The 18,002-nt window shown below is 44.0% G+C and overlaps 2 protein-coding genes across 6 annotated transcripts; both read left to right on the top strand.

Annotated features, from left to right (window-relative positions):
* The first annotated feature begins 391 nt into the window (after positions 1-391).
* On the top strand, positions 392-3,733 carry LOC143178008 (synaptic vesicle glycoprotein 2C). Of its 4 annotated transcripts, XM_076376390.1 has the most exons (12): positions 392-642; positions 745-801; positions 888-1,049; positions 1,160-1,322; positions 1,390-1,511; positions 1,592-1,830; positions 1,911-2,083; positions 2,175-2,349; positions 2,468-2,585; positions 2,738-2,897; positions 3,010-3,137; positions 3,209-3,733. In XM_076376390.1, exons 1-12 carry the CDS (start codon positions 609-611, stop codon positions 3,283-3,285), a joined length of 1,608 nt encoding a protein of 535 aa, XP_076232505.1. In that variant the 5' UTR covers positions 392-608; the 3' UTR covers positions 3,286-3,733. The 4 variants fall into 4 exon arrangements, with proteins under 4 accessions (XP_076232505.1, XP_076232506.1, XP_076232504.1 ...); XM_076376391.1 differs by having other exon boundaries at positions 745-1,049; positions 2,241-2,349; XM_076376389.1 differs by having other exon boundaries at positions 745-1,049.
* Positions 3,734-4,804: 1,071 nt separating this feature from the next.
* Ret (protein kinase receptor Ret oncogene) lies at positions 4,805-17,838 on the top strand. 2 transcript variants are annotated; one of them, XM_076376981.1, is made up of 20 exons: positions 4,805-4,932; positions 5,063-5,301; positions 10,677-10,898; positions 10,960-11,087; positions 11,151-11,286; positions 11,626-11,879; positions 12,389-12,560; positions 12,644-12,741; positions 13,341-13,615; positions 13,675-13,872; positions 13,941-14,119; positions 14,253-14,447; positions 14,527-14,635; positions 15,028-15,199; positions 15,278-15,582; positions 15,876-16,065; positions 16,168-16,297; positions 16,411-16,612; positions 16,684-16,862; positions 16,930-17,838. In XM_076376981.1, exons 2-20 carry the CDS (start codon positions 5,250-5,252, stop codon positions 17,334-17,336), a joined length of 3,603 nt encoding a protein of 1,200 aa, XP_076233096.1. In that variant the 5' UTR covers positions 4,805-4,932; positions 5,063-5,249; the 3' UTR covers positions 17,337-17,838. The 2 variants fall into 2 exon arrangements, with proteins under 2 accessions (XP_076233096.1, XP_076233098.1); XM_076376983.1 differs by lacking the exon at positions 4,805-4,932 and having other exon boundaries at positions 5,124-5,301; positions 16,954-17,838.
* The last annotated feature ends 164 nt before the right edge of the window (positions 17,839-18,002 follow it).

Genomic DNA, 18,002 nt, shown 5'->3' with positions numbered 1-18,002 from the left:
CATACATTTTTGAGTTTCGATCGTGACAGTTGGAGAAATTGCATCGCGAGGAAGCAGACTGTTATTTCACGCGACACGTTCTCTCTGGGCTAAAGTTAGTTTTCAAGGGCTCGAAGCGAGTTCCAAGTTATTTAGCTCAGCGATCAATTTCATCGACTTCGATCATTTCGTCACCGAGAATGATGCGAATTGTCGATCGTTGATCGCCGATTGTCGATTCTTGATGTTGGAAAAACGTCGAAACTCGGGACTCGGGACTTAACGAGAACCTGCTGTCTAATACACAGTGGTTCGCGGCAATTGGATCGTTTGACCTCTTTTTATTGGCAAGCTACACCAGCCGCGAATAAGAAGCTGGCCAGTGAAACAAATGCTCGTTGATCTGCAGAGAGTCTAGTGGATCTGATCAGAAAATGCGTTCACGCGTGCGTCCTGTACCGAATTTTACCGCTATCTTCTCTACCGTTTAAAAAACGCGACGCCTCCCCGAAATTAGCAGAAGATCGGATCGAATCCTCGTTGACATCGACCAAAGATCGACCTGTCCACAACCGTTCCACTCCTCGAAGAAGAAGCTTCTAGCACCAACGTCTGACGCGCTAACAACTATGGGGGGCAAGTACAAAATCTCGACGATACCTGGTGAGAATTTACAATACCTACTCTTTGCATAACTTACGTTGCAAGGTTACGCAACCCACTCTCATCCTGCGTTTCCCACAAAATTTTCATCGAAACTTTCAGTGAGATGCGACGACGTCGAGCAGACGGTGGACCTCGAGAAAGCGTTATCGACGACAGGTCAGTCGTTTGTTCGTATACACGCAATTTTGGTCGAAGATCGAGCGAGCTCCTATCTGCTCCACGCGCGTTTTCGTCGTTCACAGGCTACGGGACGTTCAACGTTTTGCTTCTCGCGGCAGCGTTGCCCATCGCATGGACTGGAATATTCGACACAACCACCACCGTCTTCATTTTGGCGGCCGCCGAGTGCGATTTGCGACTTACTTTCATTCGCAACGGAGTTCTCTTGGCGTTTCCATTCATAGGTAGCTACTATAGAATAACTAGACTCCTCAGCCGATTCCTCAGCCGATTCCTCTTTACGCTCTACACACCCTCCTGCTCCAGAGTTCAACTCGCTTCGGATTCTATCTAGGCATGACAACCACTAGCTTTCTGTGGGACTATATCACGCCGTACATCGGACTGAGAAACCTATTCGTTCTAAGCCTTTTCTTCGATACTGTCCTGAACGTGCTCAGCAGCGCCGTCGAGTCTTATACTACGCTGCTGATTATCAAATTTTTCAGCGGTATTCTGTAAGTAAATCGGGTAAAGCAACAATTTCCAATTGCTACATTTTTCTAGTTGATCGACAAATTTCAGAGTCGGTGGCCCATTGTCCATGGCGACGATCTATTTGTCGGACTTTCACTCGACAAAATACAAGGCGAGTTTTACCAGATGGTCGACACTCGCCGTCAACGTTGGATTCATCGTCCCAGCGAGTAAGCTTTTACGTATTCTATCTCCAAATGCAACCGTCACGTCGTGTCAGTGGTCGTATATGTAATATCACTCGCTGCAGTTCTGGCCTTTTCAATTTTACCTCAGTCCTGGGTTATGAACGTGTTAAATCGTCGCTACACCTCTTGGCGAATCTACTTGCTCGTCTGTTCGATAATTCCGCTGCTGGGTCTGCTGACGGCTAGTTCATTGCCACAGTCTCCTAAGTACTTTTTGGAAATCGGCAGACCCGATCACGCTTTGAAGTTACTCAGGATTATGTATTCCGTTAATAAACGGAAATCGGCTGATACGTTTCCGGTAAGCTTTTTTAGTACTACTTCTTCAGTTTTGCAGAGTTTCGCCATTTCCTTATATTCCTTGCCTTGTTTCTGTGTTAGATAAAGGCTCTACTTACGCAGCAGACCGCGTACCAGCTATCCCTGCGCTCCTTTTTTCGCCAGAGTTCCGAAAGACTACGACTCTCTTGCTACAATGCTAAGCTGTTGTTCTCCGAGCCGTATCTGCTAGTCGTATCTCACCTTGGTTTTCTACAATTTTCCAGTATGCTGGCGTAAGTGTCTGTCGCTTCAACGCATTATATCAGCTACTACTCAGCCATTACTCTTTCTTCCTTCTTCTTTCTTCTTTCTACTTCCTTATAGATTCAATACAATGAGACTTTGGGTACCGCATCTCTTTATTATATTAAATAATTTTGACAAAGAAAGATGGATCGAAGACCGGAGGCCAACCATGCACGAGATGTTGGATCCTCGATGGAGCCTGCCAGCTAGAGAACATTTCAATTGCTCGAATTTCGACGAGCTTTGCCTGACGGTGAGATACTAGCACTTTTAGTGTCTGCCGGAACAAATAAACTGGCTGATTTCTGATATCTTTTCAATTTCTACATCTTTCATCGTTTTCATTCGTTCATCATTCATTTATCTTTCAGTGGACAATTTTTTCGGCGGTATTTCAAAAATCTACCATCATTGCGCTATCAACTGTGACCTTTTCCTTCCTTGCCGGAATCCTAGCTACATCGAAATTAAAGAAGAAGACAATATTGCGTAAGTTACGATAGGTTTGTTATTTCTTTTTTAGTTTCGGGCTTGGTGTCGACACCGTTTCTTTCTCCTCGTATCAACCGTTTCGGAATATTATAACCGTTTCAATTTCAACAAATGCGTTCAATATCCGCTGATGGCCACTATTATTGCAGTTACCACTTTCCTGCTATCACTGATAAGCAGTTTTGGAGTGAATTGGGCGTACAATGTCACCTATATGCTGATACTGTCATCGATGATTATTGTAACAATGCGAATAGCCGGTAATATCATCACTGCCATGAACGCCGAAGTTATTCCTCTCCCATTAAGGTAATGCATTCAAGCAAACAGTCAAGACATGTACGCGTACCTTTCTACTATCCAATCAATCGTCTTACTACCGTTTAATTAGCAAACCCCGAATAATTTCGTTACAACGTAGGTCCAGTAGTCTTAGCGTACTCACAACCATTGGGAACGTAGGAGCGATCCTAGGAAATCTCATTCTTTCCGCGTTTTTGAATATGACGTGCATTGGCCCATTTCTAGGACTCGGTTGCCTGTTGCTCGGTAAGTCTTCGCTCTGTATTCCAACATCATATCTTACACATTTTTTTCAAGCGCTGCTTCGCTCTCTTTAGCCTGTTTCTGCGTGTCTTTCTGCTACCCGGAACCCATTAGAGCATCTCCAAGATCTCTCACCCAATCGAATGCTTGACGCGCTATTTAGTAGTGCACACGAGACTAAACGACTTAACGAAATCTGACGAAAGGAATCTGTGCACGCCGATTTATTCCTTTTACGACCGATCAGTAATGAGAAGACGAGATCCAGCCTCGTTTGGGAATTTTCTTCGGTTCGTTTCTTGGGTCAGAACCAAATTGCTACCATTCAAATACATTTTTTAAATTATTTTCAACTATTTAATCCTTACTCCTCCAGTATTTTTAATTAAAATAATATTACATTGCCGTCTACTCGTAACGCAAGAAAATATTCAACTTTCTAGCATTTCTTGTTAATAAAGAATGCAAAATTACAGATAAGAAATTTCGAATCATTTGTAGAAATCGAATAAACGCAGGAACTATATTTGTAACATTTTCTTTTCAAATTTTCCTTCTCTGCTTCATATTACCGCTGCGGCTTACGCAAAGCTGCATATGTGGCGTCATCTGTTACGTATTAAGTAAATTGAACTTTAGTTCAGCTAACGTTAAATTTGTTTGTCGATAAGGAAGTATTTTAAATGAAAATAAAAATTTATGCGACCACATTTCGCGCAGTCACATTGAAATTTTACTAATACCTACTTGGTGAAAATTCATTTCAACTAATCGACCTAACCGAACTATTATTGTTCAGGGTCGTACGTAGAGTCCTACGACTAAAGTTCGCGTGCACGTTATTGTATACGATAATGTTGGTCAATGAACTCCAACAGGATCAATTGAAATGCACCCCTTGTTTCGTGTGTATCCCGTTGCTATCCTTTCGAGGGGGAAAATCTATTTTCTTCGACGAAAAGAAAACCTTTGCCAAAACGAGAACTCAAACCTACCGAGCAAAGTTAAAATAAAGCAGTATTGCTTGTTAAACTAATTATTAATGGTATGTATAATACACGAAAACTACTAACGAAAATGTTCGACGGCTATTTTCAGACTAACCAGGATAGTCGCGAGAACGATACCTTCGGAAAACGTCTTTAACCACTATGAATCATTGAAATAATTACGATAATTGAGAAAATAAAATCTATTAATATTGGTTGGGTTGGTTCCTTTGGATAGTTTCCAGGTTTCTACTCGATTTGTTCGAAAATTTACACTTACTTGTATTTACAAGTTACAGAGCCCAAAGAGATTAAGTTGAAAGCCACTGTCTATTAGAGAAATCTTAGAGGATAAAAGTTGAAACGCGTTAGGGAGTCGTGACAGGACAGGAGAATAATTAGAAGGAGCGTAAATATATGTAGCAAAGGATACGTGGAGGGGTCGCACCTATTCCCTGAGCGATCGTAGGGAGAATCCCTCGGTTTGCTCCGATTGTTTGGGGGTGCGCACGCGTGCACGCGCGCACGCGCTAAAAATTGCCTGATAACGGCGGGCGACCCGACCTCTTCAGTAGTGGTTCAAACGCCGTAGCGTCGATGCGTGCATCCTGTCTTTGAATCATTTTTTTTCATCACTATTCGCAATTCGTTCCTCTCGAAATTCTAACGATAACTGATCGCGACACGATGAAAGACCGACTTCTCATCGAGTTAAAAGTCGAAACAGCGAAAGCTTCGCAATTACCGCGCTTCGTGACTCCGCGTAGTTATTCGCAAACAAACAATATATGAATTTGTATAGCTTACAAGTATGTAGCGAGAGTAGAAAAATTTGTCGTCACGAGATTATCACTTTCTGTACATCTTTTCACATCCCTTTTCTACGAGTCACTCTTTCGGATAGCAGTCGATCAAGATGTGTATTTTTCTGCACGACAGATAATGGCTTGTTTCTCGCGTTGCGTTGTTAGAATAAGTCAATGAAAGTCGCTGGGCGCGAATTGTTGCCCTGCAACGTGTGCAAAGAGAAGAAAAGAAAATTGGATGTTTGATCAAGCATGTGGTCGCAGTGAAACTCGTTTCGGTCGAAAAGAAAAGTCGGCTGATCAATCGGCCATCCTCTACAATGACGTTTCTTTTGCTACTTTTACTGCTACCTTTACGAACACCTGTTTTCGGTAAGTCGACATTTTTCTTCTCGTATTTTCTAGTATTTTTACCTTGCCGAAATAACGAGCAATAACGCGTGACCGATACTCGGTTGCGCAAAATCACGCTACCAATCCATGGAAAATTAACGCAGCGTAGCATTGTATGCTAAAATTCGCGCATACAGTGAACCCGATTTAGCATCGACTACCACGAGACCGATTGCAAAGCTTTTCGCGAGTCAAAACACAAACAGTGATCCTGCTTCGACCGCTTTCCTATCTCGATTCTTCCACGATCACGGGCCCATTATGTGTCTCTATCTCTTTCGTTTGATTTTCAAGCGATGCCTGTCCGATAGTAAAAAAATGTGACTTATTGTTTCGACATTAACACGGTCGGCTTCATCGATTCAGATGAAATTTTCGGGCACCTCACGCGGGCTATTACTCCTGTTGACGTCATATGCGCAGGTAAAAATCTAGAAACGAAGAGAAAGTAGGAGGTGCACGTGCAGGAAGATCGATTGCGTAGGTAGGAAATGAATTTTAGCGAAAAATGCTCTCCGATGATTTATCGATGCAGTTTCTCGGCGAAGTTTTGAAACGGTCGGTGCCACGCGAAGGTTGAACCGATGACTTTCGCACTTGACCGTAATCAGGGAACACGATATCGCGATGTCGCGTGCAGCCTCGCTCTCACGTGATTCCAATGCAAAGGAAAAATCGATACTGCCCTATGCTCGAGTTTGCACCTTTACACGTGTCTACCTACATATCCTCTTTCGCGCGAAACAGCCCTTTTCCGGAACGTTCAGAAGACGAAAAGCCTCATCTCATAGTTAGGAAAATTACGTTCATTTCGAAATGAATTAATTGTAAGAGCACATGCTCTCGTTCATCGTGAATTCATTAACGTGCCATTGCATCTTACACGTCTATACACACTCGATTAATTACAAGATCCCACGTGCGCGCGCTGATATCTCGTCAAAATGTAAAAACATGCAAAGTGGTAATTTAATAGGAGGAACACACGCAAACGTTGCGGATCACGTAATAGACATGCAAAGTGTGTTTTCCACCGACATTAAGACTTTATCGATCAATCGATAGAGGGGCAGCTGTTCTACGTCGAACAAACATTCGGTCGAACTACGATCTCTCACTATTCCAGCTGTTGATCCATCTCGGAGGACCGTCCCCGGTTCGAGAATCAAAGATGCGATACAGTTAGATTCTATATATTTACTCTAAGGTGCCGAAGCTTTAGGATCGATAATCTACGTTACAGGACACAATAGTTTCCATTGTAGGAAGAAGCAGATTCGATCGGACTGTGTCGCGTCGCGTCGATTTTTCGAGGTGGGAAACGTAAACGTAAGCAACAAGTTTATCGGTCAATTGCAAGATTGCTGCTTTTCCATTCACGTGCAAATTCGGAACAGTGAAAACAATCTGTCCCATAACGCATAAACATTTGAAATCGTTGAATTGGGTGCAACGTCTTGATAGTCTTTTTCTGAGGGAGAAAACGATGGGGTAGTAATGACGTAGGGTGAAAGCAAGGGGTGGGGGAGAGAGTTAGGTAAAATACTCACGTGCAACGTCGCACGCAACGCAGAAATCGTTAATCAAAAGAAATCTTGAAAGCAACAACCCTTGCCCTTGCAGCAGTTACCGATCTGTAATCAGAGGTGGTCAGTGAAAGACACTATGCATGTCTCTTCAGACGTACAGCGATCGTATAAAGTTGCTCGAAAAATAATTTAGGTAAGAATACAAATTTGAAGAAAATTGCCGAAAAAATTGAAAAACACAAACACGAAATAACTGAAATTTCGAATCGTGTAGGTTGTTCTTGATTTGAAAAATAATACGAAGGGTACTCGTAGAGGTTGTAAACGATGCATTTTGCGTGGAAAAACCGAAGGCAAATGGTGTATCGACCGTCGTACCTGTACCTGATGTTTACCATTCATTTAAGTACGCAGCTCGTACGCTTCTGTACGCTTCTGTACGCTTCTGTACTTCCGTTCGTAAGCCGGTTCGATTCGGTGTTTGCGAAAATGATAGTGTTTCAATTTAATCCTTACGATGATGCATTTTTTCCTCGAAGCATTCTTCTTCGCTATTGTTGCGCTACTTTAATCTCTTCTTTTGTACTTACACGGAATACAACAGAGCCGATACTTGTTCGGTTTACCAAAAATCCGATCAACAAGGCACAGTTTACGCGATGTCTCGCGTTTTCTCGTGTATAATTCACTAACAATGTAATTTAATCTAACGTTTGCTAGGAAAGCATTAGACGAACGTGTATATACATGTGTAGGTGAATCGACACCGACATGATCCCACGGGGCTCTTGGTACTTTGCCACACCCCATAACCCAAATAATAAAATTACCAGTAACCGCTTTACTAAATGACCTTCTAAACGTGAATATCTTTATTAAATGAACAATTGATTTTCGAGTTTTTAAATGTTGCAACTTTTATTACTCTACGTACTTTTAATCCCAGGCTTTTAATTCATTGCTAACGTTTAACAAAGCCAGCTTCTTTCGTTTCTTTCATCAAGTATTTTTCTTTCAAATGGAATAAATAACGAACCGTGGCTAATTTAAAAGTCTGAATAACGGAATTGGAAGTGAAGAAACTGTGGACAGTCAGAACAGCAGTGGATGAGAAGTGTGCATCGCGTCTATGCTAATATCGAACTTCTTAATACCGGTGTTAATTAAATACACGTTGAATGGACTTGGAGTCTCGTCCCATCTGTTTAAAGTATAAAGTATGCGTTAAGTATCAACGCAACATTCAGTTGTCAGTTGTATCTGACTCGTATAGAATGGTTTAAAAATTCATTTTCGGAGTTTACTTTGCTCGTTTCGCGAGATTCGATCGTTAATTTTATCCGTCTCGGATGGAAGAAATCGATAAGGGTAGTCGCTTCTTAAAAAGTAGGCCGTGTTTACCGTAACTTTGATTAAGCGCTCGCCACCTTATTGCCAGTAAAACTACCTCGATGTGTTTGTATTACAGTCTCGAGGTAAACTCATCGAAAAGCCAAGAATGGAGCAGAAAAGGTTGAATTAAAGGAGCGTTCGATACAACGTTATGTATTTAGTTGGAAGAAGATAGAAGGAATAGGAGGGAAAAGTTTTTCGGAAAGTAAAGTAACCGATGAAATATTCGATTGGGGGCGTTAACGTTAGCAAGAAAGAAATCTGTAAAAGTCAGCAGAGATTTGAAGAAGGTCGTAAGTCGGTTGTTACGGTGTTTAACAGTTGGTCGGATCTTTCGTCGGAATATCGAAGTAACCTAAATATAGGTAAGCTATTTCCGAATTGGTTGCAGCGTGAGATGCGTTGCTTCGAATCGAGGAAAAGGGCGGAAACGAAGAGATAATTTAAGGGACGGAGGGCAAACGCGTGGAAAAGCGTAAACGCGCGCTGCTACCTACTATTTATCGTCTAGCCACATGCGCACAGGTGTCCATGCGCGCGAACAATTCGACTCGCAAGTGTTACACTAGATCAGAGGCATAATTTCTTTCGAGCCGATCTGTCGCGCCATGCCGGAATATTTATACACGTGTGACGATATTTACCTCCTCGTCGCGCGCAATTCTCTTCCCTAAAAATGAAACGAGCCATACGTAGTTGCCGAAGGCGTTAGCCAAGGAATCGAAACGCAAGAGAAGGAAAAATTGATTCGGTGCTATCGAATGTATTTACACTGTGCGCACCTTGATCCACCGAGAAGAACAACGTTAGGGTGACTTTCGTACCACATCGACTCGAACTCGAACTTTGACAAGGAAGGTCCTCCGAGATCGACGCGGTGCGGCGCGGCGTGGCGCGGCGGCAAGAGGGCTGTGACGAGTTGTATGGCTGCGCGTATCGTATTTACGGTTTCTGTTTTCGGGAATTGTAACTCGATGTGCGAATAGGGTTTCCACCTATAACGATCTGAACTAACTTCTCTCTTTCTCGTTTATTTTTGCCGACTTTCGTAGACAAAAAGCCAAAGAAGAAAAGCAAAATCATAGCGACAGTAGGTACACTAGAGCTAATACGTTCGCGTTCACTTTTTGTCTCTCGAAATGTATGAGCATATCTTCCCAGGTTCGTCGAAATTTCTTGACATTAACAGGGAACTCAATAAAATGGGATTACAGAAGACAGTGATGAGAGGCTTAGCCAGTTCGCGTGTCGTTAGCCCAACTGTTCGACCTTCGCTCTAACCCTATAGGGAACTAAGCTATACGATAGCGATAAATTAGTCGGCCGCCGGCGCCGCGCCGCGCCGCGCCGCGCCGTTGCGTTGTTTTACCACTTTTACTAGACTTTTACTAGACGCAGCGTAGAACATGCGGATAGAAGATAAACTATTAACGGGATCTTGTTAATATGCCTCAAGCGGCGTACATGTACGCAATTGTGTCGAGCAGATACTTTGGATTTAACCAGAGTTTCGCGTGACCGTCTGAACATGAGAGTCTCTTTCTTGCCCTGCAATCGAGTGTACAGAGGCCTTTGGGAAAATTGAACTAAGGAATATGAAAGTAAAGACCCTGTCCTTTAAAGCGAGCCTTAGGTACTTGCTTAAATATTTCGAAGAAGTGACGATACGGCACAGGGGTGAAACGAAATGTCATATAAACGATCGAAACGAGAATGGTTCTACACAAGAATCAAGGCATAGCTATGTCTTACGTACTTTGTGCTGAGGATATTTTCAAAATTGCATAATCACTGCATACTTAAAAAATGCATAACCGATGATACTTATAAATCGATAAACTGTCAGTTTCTCCCCGCGTGTGAAGGGTCTGAAAGGATGCTCAACATGTTGCAACCAAACCGTATCGCATGCAAATGAATTCCGCGAACAAAGCGAGTTTGCGTCCGCGCACAATCTCTGAACAAAACCTTAAATACTTGCTATGTGTGTATCGATTAACTCTCACCTTGACACAGGTTGTTTCCACGAATCTGACCGTATCGTTGAATTTAATACACCAGGCGAGATCTCTCAGAAAAGGAGCGTTATTTTTATTCGTTAAGCGAAGTCCAGAGTGTACGCGTGTCTGTGTATCTCGATCGGAAAAGTTTCTCTTCTTTATGACATCGTTGCACCGTATACGTATAAGTGTATACGTATGCACTATTTCCGACAGCAGCAGTAACTAGAGAACATGACTCGCCGAAATGAAAAACGTGATCCTACTTACTAACTATTTCTTCTTATCTTCTCAGGGAAGGTACCAACGATACCCGGAATGATGTTCTCATTTCCGTTTAAGAAAAAGTTCTGCCTTGAAATTGAAACGTGTACTGCGCGCGATCACCGAATTCACGTAACGGAAACACGTGAATAGCATATTTTTGTTTCAGGACTATATTTTCCGCAGTCGGACTTGATCTTACGGTTGCCTTATTTGACGCGAAACTTTGGAAAATGGTCCTGGAACGTGAAGCTACTCGAGCTGAGAACCCTTCGCAACGACTCGATAGAACCGAAGCATGCAAACTATCGCGTTACTGTACCTCACGGGGAGACCGTTTCGATAGACTCCGAAGAGAAAAGTCTGCTGTTGCGCGGCCGTCCGGTAGAAGGTAAGCTTTCGTTGATTCGTATGCTCGGCCGAATTCTCATCGGATTCTATCGATTGCGAAGACGAATCCGGCTACGCTACGATAGTGGTGTCGGCTACTGAACATGCCAGCGACGAGGCTATCTTGGAAATAAAGATTCAACCAATTCCTATAGACGGAAAGGAAATGAATTGCACCGACTACGTCCAGGTAATTCGACATTTCTCGCTCGTTCGAGATTCGCAAAACGCAGAAGCTATTCCTTGGTTTCAGGACATGTGCTTTTGGAACGCATCGAGGTATAGAATTTACGAGAACCAACCGGTCACGATGATCGGTACGTTCGGACCTAGCGCTTACACCGATATTTGTCCTAACTTCCACGTCACCAGTTACAAGCTGCTAAATGGCAAGTTCAATTTCAATTTCAATTTACCTTTAAATACCTATTCGCGTGACACCCGCTCGATTTTCTCGCTTGAAATTCAATTTTCCGTAGCAGGTCTCTTTTCCCTTTTCTACGTATAATAGGTACATTCCGAGATATTCGCCGTTCAGGGATCAAAGGTGAATTAGTAGTCTCGACAAGTTGAGTATAGTCGAGGAGCAGTTGCTGCTCGCTCTCCAGATCTCCGAACTCCGCGATTAATTGATAATCTCGAAACGTGGGCGTCACGATTCGTGGATATGTCGCGGCGAAACGTTCGAAGAAGTGCAGACAGATATGGGAACGATCGATAATTTTTAGGTACCGAGTATTTTGACGTGGAGCACAAGTCGTTAGTCGCAAACGCTTCGTTGGACAGAGACGCGTTGGGTCCTCCGGGTGGTCCAGGTCCACGGGTCAGCGTCGAAGTTCAGTGCGTCGTTTGGGAAAAAGTTACCGGTATACAATACGCTCCAACGAAAGTTTTACACGTAGACATATTGGATCAGGATGACAACCCTCCGATGGCACAGGAGAACAATTCAATAGCGATAAATCTTCGGGATTTCAGTGCGGTAAGTGGAGAAAAGCGAGCTGGCTTAGCGATTGGGTGACCGATGGATAAGCCACGCGCGTTCATCTGTCTCCTTAAAGCTGTCGCATCGTGCACGCACTTCCTACCTTTCTAGCAAGCCGGTCGTTACTCGTAACGCCAGCGTTACAGTTCGCCAGTAATCACGATTGTTCCCGTCGCAACGAACAGACAAAATGATGGATAAAGAATCGGACTTAATCAGTGGCGCATTGTGTCCTTTAGATCGTTTTCGGCATTGTTTTGGATGGCGGACGTGAAAAAGACGCGGAAGCGACGGAAGAATCTCGAAGTAGAAGGAGAAAGAAAGAGAGCTTTAGGGGCTGATCTTGATTAAGCTCGGATATCTCTTTTTCCTTTCTTCCTCCCTCGGCCGACTGTCTCTGAGCAACCGTTCCCCAACTATCTCCCCCCTACTTGCATCTCTTCTACTTGCACCTCGCCCATCAGCTCGCTTACAGTTTACTCTCCTAAATCTTACTCTCACAACAGGGCGATAAACTGGTGGATGACAACAAGTTGATATTGAAGGATGCAGATGCGGAGAGCAGCAACCGCTACACTGTTCGCATCTTTGGAGATACACACGACGCTTTAAACGTCACGTACAATACTTTGCCGATCGAACGGCCGGGAGGAGTACCATATACCGCGATATTTTCTAGTGAGTTATCCTTTTTCCTCCTTCTTTTTCTCTTCTCTTCTCGTCTCGCTAACGTTCCAAATCTTCGCGTGCCATTGTTACAGGAATTTACGCGAAAACCACTCTGCTACCAAAGTCTCCTTATCGCGTGATGCTTCAAGTGAAAGACGAGTCTCTTATTCCAAGATACGGCGAGGACACGGTAAGAACACTTGGATGCCTCTTGAATTTCATCTTTTTCTGGATAAAATGATTTCCCGACCAGCTTGCAAATACGATAGAAACGTATTTTGACACGTTGCTACTTACGGGTTGATACCCAACCTAGGCCTCTTCCTCTTGACGGACACGTCGATCGAGTTCTAATACGTTAAATCCAGGATACGATTAAACGTGACTGTTACCATTTGCTCGTGTATACCCATCGGTATAATCGCAGCTCGTTATTAGACAATTAGGGTGCAAAATGTACGAGAACGTTGAGTGGGTGCGGTTTCGATCCCTATTGTACGAATCCAGTTCGAGGAAGGAATTAATAGGAAGCGTTTTGCGTGGAAATTGCTCTGCGATGGTCGCGTGGGTGGAAGCTTCTTATCTCCGCAACGGACTTCCGTTCGAAACGTGCTCGTTCTACCTGAAACGCCCACGATCCGATGAGAGGACCGAAAATACAGAACAAGTTGAGCCAGTAGATTTAACGTGCTTCTCTGTTTCGAGGAGGAAGTTAGGAAACTGCTCAGGTGCAATGGATTCCGCAATGCACCTACATGCAATGAATGTTTGAAACTTTCGTTTCGTTAGTTGAACATCACCCTGACGTTCTACGGACCGGAGCATCGAACGACAACGACGACTGTATCGTCGGTGTCGAGCAGACAGCAGTTTTCGTATCCGTCGAGTGTGAATGTGACTCGTCTTGCTTCCCGTTACTCGCGAGTCGCGAAACCATTGAGCGAGCCGCATTCCTCCATAACTTTTACCATCCATGGATCTAGCGCGTTCAACGTCACGCAAAGAGGAGGTATTGTCTACGTGGCTAACGAGACTCTACTCAAAACGGAACAAACAAATTTAACGTGAGTAAGATGGCCTCGCATCTGTCCTCTCGCGATTACCTTTACGATTCATTTTCTAGCCTGCAGATCAGATGGAGCGGGAAGGATCGCGCTGTTTCTTCGAGAAGCATAAGAATCAAATTGACGAGTGTACCAGCAAACTCGAAGATGGTGGATACGTGCAATCGCACCGAAATAGGACGACTGCGTTCCTGTGCTAACGCGGAAACGCCGAAGGATTGCGAATCCCGTTGCGGTGTCGCCAGTGGATCCTTTAGGTTTGGAATTTCCCGCAACTCCCCTATTTCTTCCCGTTCATCCCTTAACGCAGGGTTGGAAATTTTAGTAAAGGCAACTTCAATGGCCGATGCGTGTGGAGATGGAACAAGCGTTCGAATCAAATCTCCGTGATGTCGGACCACTATTCAACTTGTTCCCCGGACTTGTCTCACTGTCCAGACAATCAGTGCGACGAACTCGAGAAGCTTGACTCACGGATTTGTCCTCAGGATTGTACGCTCGAATGTAAGCGACAATCGCTTCTAATCGCTTCTAATCGCTTCGAATCGCTTCGAATCGCTTCTAATCGCTTCTAATCGTTCGAAAGAATTCACAGGAGAAAGTTAAAGGCAAAGAAAATACGTTTGGCGTGTTTCAGCGGATGTGCTTTTTGGTCACACGAACAGTGGTGGTCGCGGTATCAAGAGCGGCCTAGGAACTTGCGCTTGCGACGAACTGTTGCGGTGCACTTGTAACGTCGATCGTTATCGCGCGCGGAACGACGATCCTGAGAGATCCAACCGAGTGGAAAAATTAGAAGATCGTGAAAACGAAGTTCTCATCGCTCATAAAGGTCTGTCACTTTCTCATGCGTTCTCATGCTCGGGCTTCTCGTTGTCTCGTTTAAACGAATTTTCTATCCTTTCTCGCAGCATCCAGTGGCCGATGTGGACTAATATGTATGATATGTGTGATCGGTGTCAGTTTGTTCTTGTTGATCGGCATCGCGATTGCTGGTTCGTTGATCACATCGAGGTACAGGTAAGCGACGTTCATCGATCGAGTATCAAACACCGATTTACGGTTTACGGTTTACGGCTTAAGTTAGCGTTAGCGTAACGTTTGTGCTAGCAAAACACGACGGAGTTGTCGCGACAGCTGAAAAGCCCGAGCCAGTTAAATTCCAGATAATTCTGAAACGAACCCTTTGTACGAGCTCTGTCTGGTTGATCGTTTGATCGACGAGCGAACAAACTGTCGATAGAGGGGAGCAGTAAGAGGGTTCGTGCTTCTTGTGGATGTTTCTCGTTCTCGGTGATTCTTATCAACTGTGCGCTATCGATTTCCGTTCGATGAAATAAAATAATCTGACTCGCAGGAATTTCGGGCAGTATAGTTACTCGAAATACTGACATCAAATATATACGTTTCAGGATAGCGGCGAAAGGAGGACGTAGAGACAGTAAACGAAGAGCAAACGGCAACACGAATGGAGTGGGTGGTATACTGCCTTCCGATTACATTGACCGAGGAGATGGGTTGCTAATCGGGCTAGATACTTTTACAGCAGCGAATCGTCACCTTCTCCTTCCCAAGACGCATCCGGTATGCGAACCTTGTTTCTATCAGCGTCTAATCAGCGTGTCGCAACGCAAGAACAATCGTTACCCTATGTTTGATTAGCCGGATCCAAAGTGGGAATTCCCGCGATCCCGACTGACCATTGAGCAGGTGTTGGGCGAAGGAGAATTTGGTCGCGTTTTACGAGCCAAAGCGATCGACATCGCAGGAATACCCGGCCCACTGACTGTCGCTGTCAAGACCTTAAAAGAGAACGCGTGCGCTTCGGAACTAGCAGACTTACTCTCGGAATATCAATTATTGAAGGAAGCTCAGCATCCGAACGTGATTAGACTCTTAGGGGCTTGCACTACTGCCGGGGCTCCGATTTATCTCATCATCGAATTTGCCGAGTTCGGTTCTTTGCGGTAAGTCAGCCTTTTTACCTTTTAATGTAACTGCCTACCATGAAGGAGAAGAGTTATGCAGCCCCTCGGGCACTATGGAATTTCGCATTGCGGGAATTCCATCGGTGCCGAGGACAATAACCGGTCCGCGAAGGATCTACGTAACCTCGCACTAATTAAATTCTTGGTCCATTTCGTGCTTTCGCGGAACGCGAGAAAGAAATACCCCGACATACCCAAATACAAGGAACGAGACACCGCGACGCGAGACGTCGCGCCATCCGACATAGGTACATATTACGGAAACTTTACAGGAATTACTTGAGACGGAGTCGGCATTTGGAAGCGGAAAATCGACTTGGTGGTGGTTGCTCCTTTTCCACTGTCGCCGCAGACGAGACGCGTGCCACGGAGCAGTCACCCGTTTACACCGTCACATCCCGCGACATTCTTTCGTTCGCATGGCAAATAAGCAAAGGAATGACCTATCTTGCAGACATTAAGGTAACGTCGCGATCATGAGAATTAAAAGAGGGAGAGAGAGAGAGAGAAAGGAGAATGTTGGCCGTTCGAAATCGAAGCTAACGAAAGTGTCTCGCGTAACAGTTAGTTCACAGAGATCTCGCTGCTAGGAATGTGCTGCTCGCGACAGGAAAAGTTTGCAAGATTTCTGATTTCGGATTGACGCGCGATGTCTACGAGGACGATGCGTATTTGAAACGCAGCAAAGGACGAGGTGCGTTTCTCTTTTCGTTTCTGTTGCCTTTACTGTCCCATAACTAAGAAACAACGTGTTGGTAAAACTACGAGTAAACACCTAAACGTTTTCTATTTTACGTTGGTTCGTAGTACCTGTGAAATGGATGGCACCTGAATCTCTAGCTGATCACGTCTATACCAGCAAGTCGGACGTGTGGAGCTTTGGAGTTCTGTTATGGGAGCTGGTCACTTTGGGTGCCTCTCCTTATCCCGGTGTTGACGTGCACAATCTATACAACTTACTCAAAGCCGGTTACCGTATGGAGAGACCAGCGAACTGCTCGCAGCAATTGTGAGTGCTGTTCTTTACATTTCATACATCCTGTACTTGCTTGCTCCTGATGAAACGAACGGTAACGTTAGGTATAAGTTGATGGTGTCGTGCTGGCATCAAGAAGCCGGTATGAGGCCGTCTTTCAAAGGACTCACCAGCCACTTGGAGAAAATGTTAGAGGATAGCGTCGAATATTTGGATTTGAATCCGAGAACCGTCCATAATCAAGCCTATTTTGCATCTCTACACGCTTTGGACAGTCCAAGCAGTACGTAGATTTTTTTTAACCTTTTAACGAACCAGACTATTTCGTTGCTGAATTTCAAACGAAACAGGTTCCGGCAACGATGGCACCGAAGGTACGGAGACAAACACTTTGAAGACCGATGTTGTCAATTACCTTGAGAAACCGTCTTCCGATACAGTGACCAAGTGCGATAAGGTCAACAAGCTCCATACCCTTTGGCAAGAACCTATAGCATCATTCCCCGAGGATTCAACCAAATTCTATGTAAACGATCAAGCATCCAATTTGCAAGCTAATCATTACGAGAGCCCAATCAAGTACAGAAGCACAAGCATTACCAGCAACAGCGAAAACGATTTGGCTACACCGACGAGCGAACGACCTCAATCATACATTGACATGGATGGTAAAAAGTGTTCACCGGAAACTGAAGATCTCCTTATTTTTCCTAATCTAACCGACAGCAATGACAAAGACGATGAGGGAGGTAACTAAGGAATTCGTACAGTGACTGAAATGAAATCCCTAAGAATAAACGATGTGGTACTGCATCAGATCAATGCAAAAACGAGAAACAATTGAATATCGGAATAACGAGTGAACTTACACGTACGTAGGTATGTATTATGAATCAAGCCATGAAAACATCTCGACGATTTAGATTTACATATCTTTTATTCCGATAGAAGCAGAGTAGGTACTTTGTACTTTTACTACCGAGGACAGGCAGGATAATTAATTTTAAGTTATAAGATCTTTATACGAACAAATAATACTTTACAACGCATACGTCTAGTCAGGTTTCGCGTGTTTATTCAAACTAGAGGGAGAGAGTGTATGCGTGTGCGCGCGTGTGTGAGATAAAGAGAAAGTGAAATTACAAGTCGAAGCATGTAAGTAGCTAACTAATGGTTACTGTATACTCTTTTGCATTTATGTACAAAGTAAAGCATTCCATTCTGTTAGTAAATTAACGCTTATCGTTTATCGAGCAGATTTGGCACTTGCTATTTAATTCAATTTACATTCTATATCGTGTACGTACCAATATCCTCCCTTATCTTACAAACGCATGCTATATGCTATCCACCCCTATTTACGCATATTATACACTACAAACATGCATAATTATTCCTATACACCAATATACGCACACAAGTG

This window comes from Calliopsis andreniformis, chromosome 4, assembly GCF_051401765.1.
Source record: "Calliopsis andreniformis isolate RMS-2024a chromosome 4, iyCalAndr_principal, whole genome shotgun sequence".
NCBI classification, from domain to species: Eukaryota; Metazoa; Arthropoda; class Insecta; order Hymenoptera; family Andrenidae; genus Calliopsis; species Calliopsis andreniformis.
This window is presented reverse-complemented; position numbering and strand designations above follow the sequence as displayed.

Excerpts from the sequence above, each read along its gene's own strand:
- Ret (XM_076376981.1), top strand. The coding sequence starts at position 5,250 with ATGACGTTTCTTTTGCTACTTTTACTGCTACCTTTACGAACACCTGTT. Across the intron at positions 12,561-12,643 it reads ATATACCGCGATATTTTCTA|GAATTTACGCGAAAACCACT; the intron begins GTGAGTTATCCT and ends CCATTGTTACAG. Across the intron at positions 16,066-16,167 it reads CCTATCTTGCAGACATTAAG|TTAGTTCACAGAGATCTCGC; the intron begins GTAACGTCGCGA and ends CTCGCGTAACAG.
- LOC143178008 (XM_076376389.1), top strand. The coding sequence starts at position 749 with ATGCGACGACGTCGAGCAGACGGTGGACCTCGAGAAAGCGTTATCGAC. Across the intron at positions 1,323-1,389 it reads AAATTTTTCAGCGGTATTCT|AGTCGGTGGCCCATTGTCCA; the intron begins GTAAGTAAATCG and ends GACAAATTTCAG. Across the intron at positions 2,084-2,174 it reads CAATTTTCCAGTATGCTGGC|ATTCAATACAATGAGACTTT; the intron begins GTAAGTGTCTGT and ends ACTTCCTTATAG.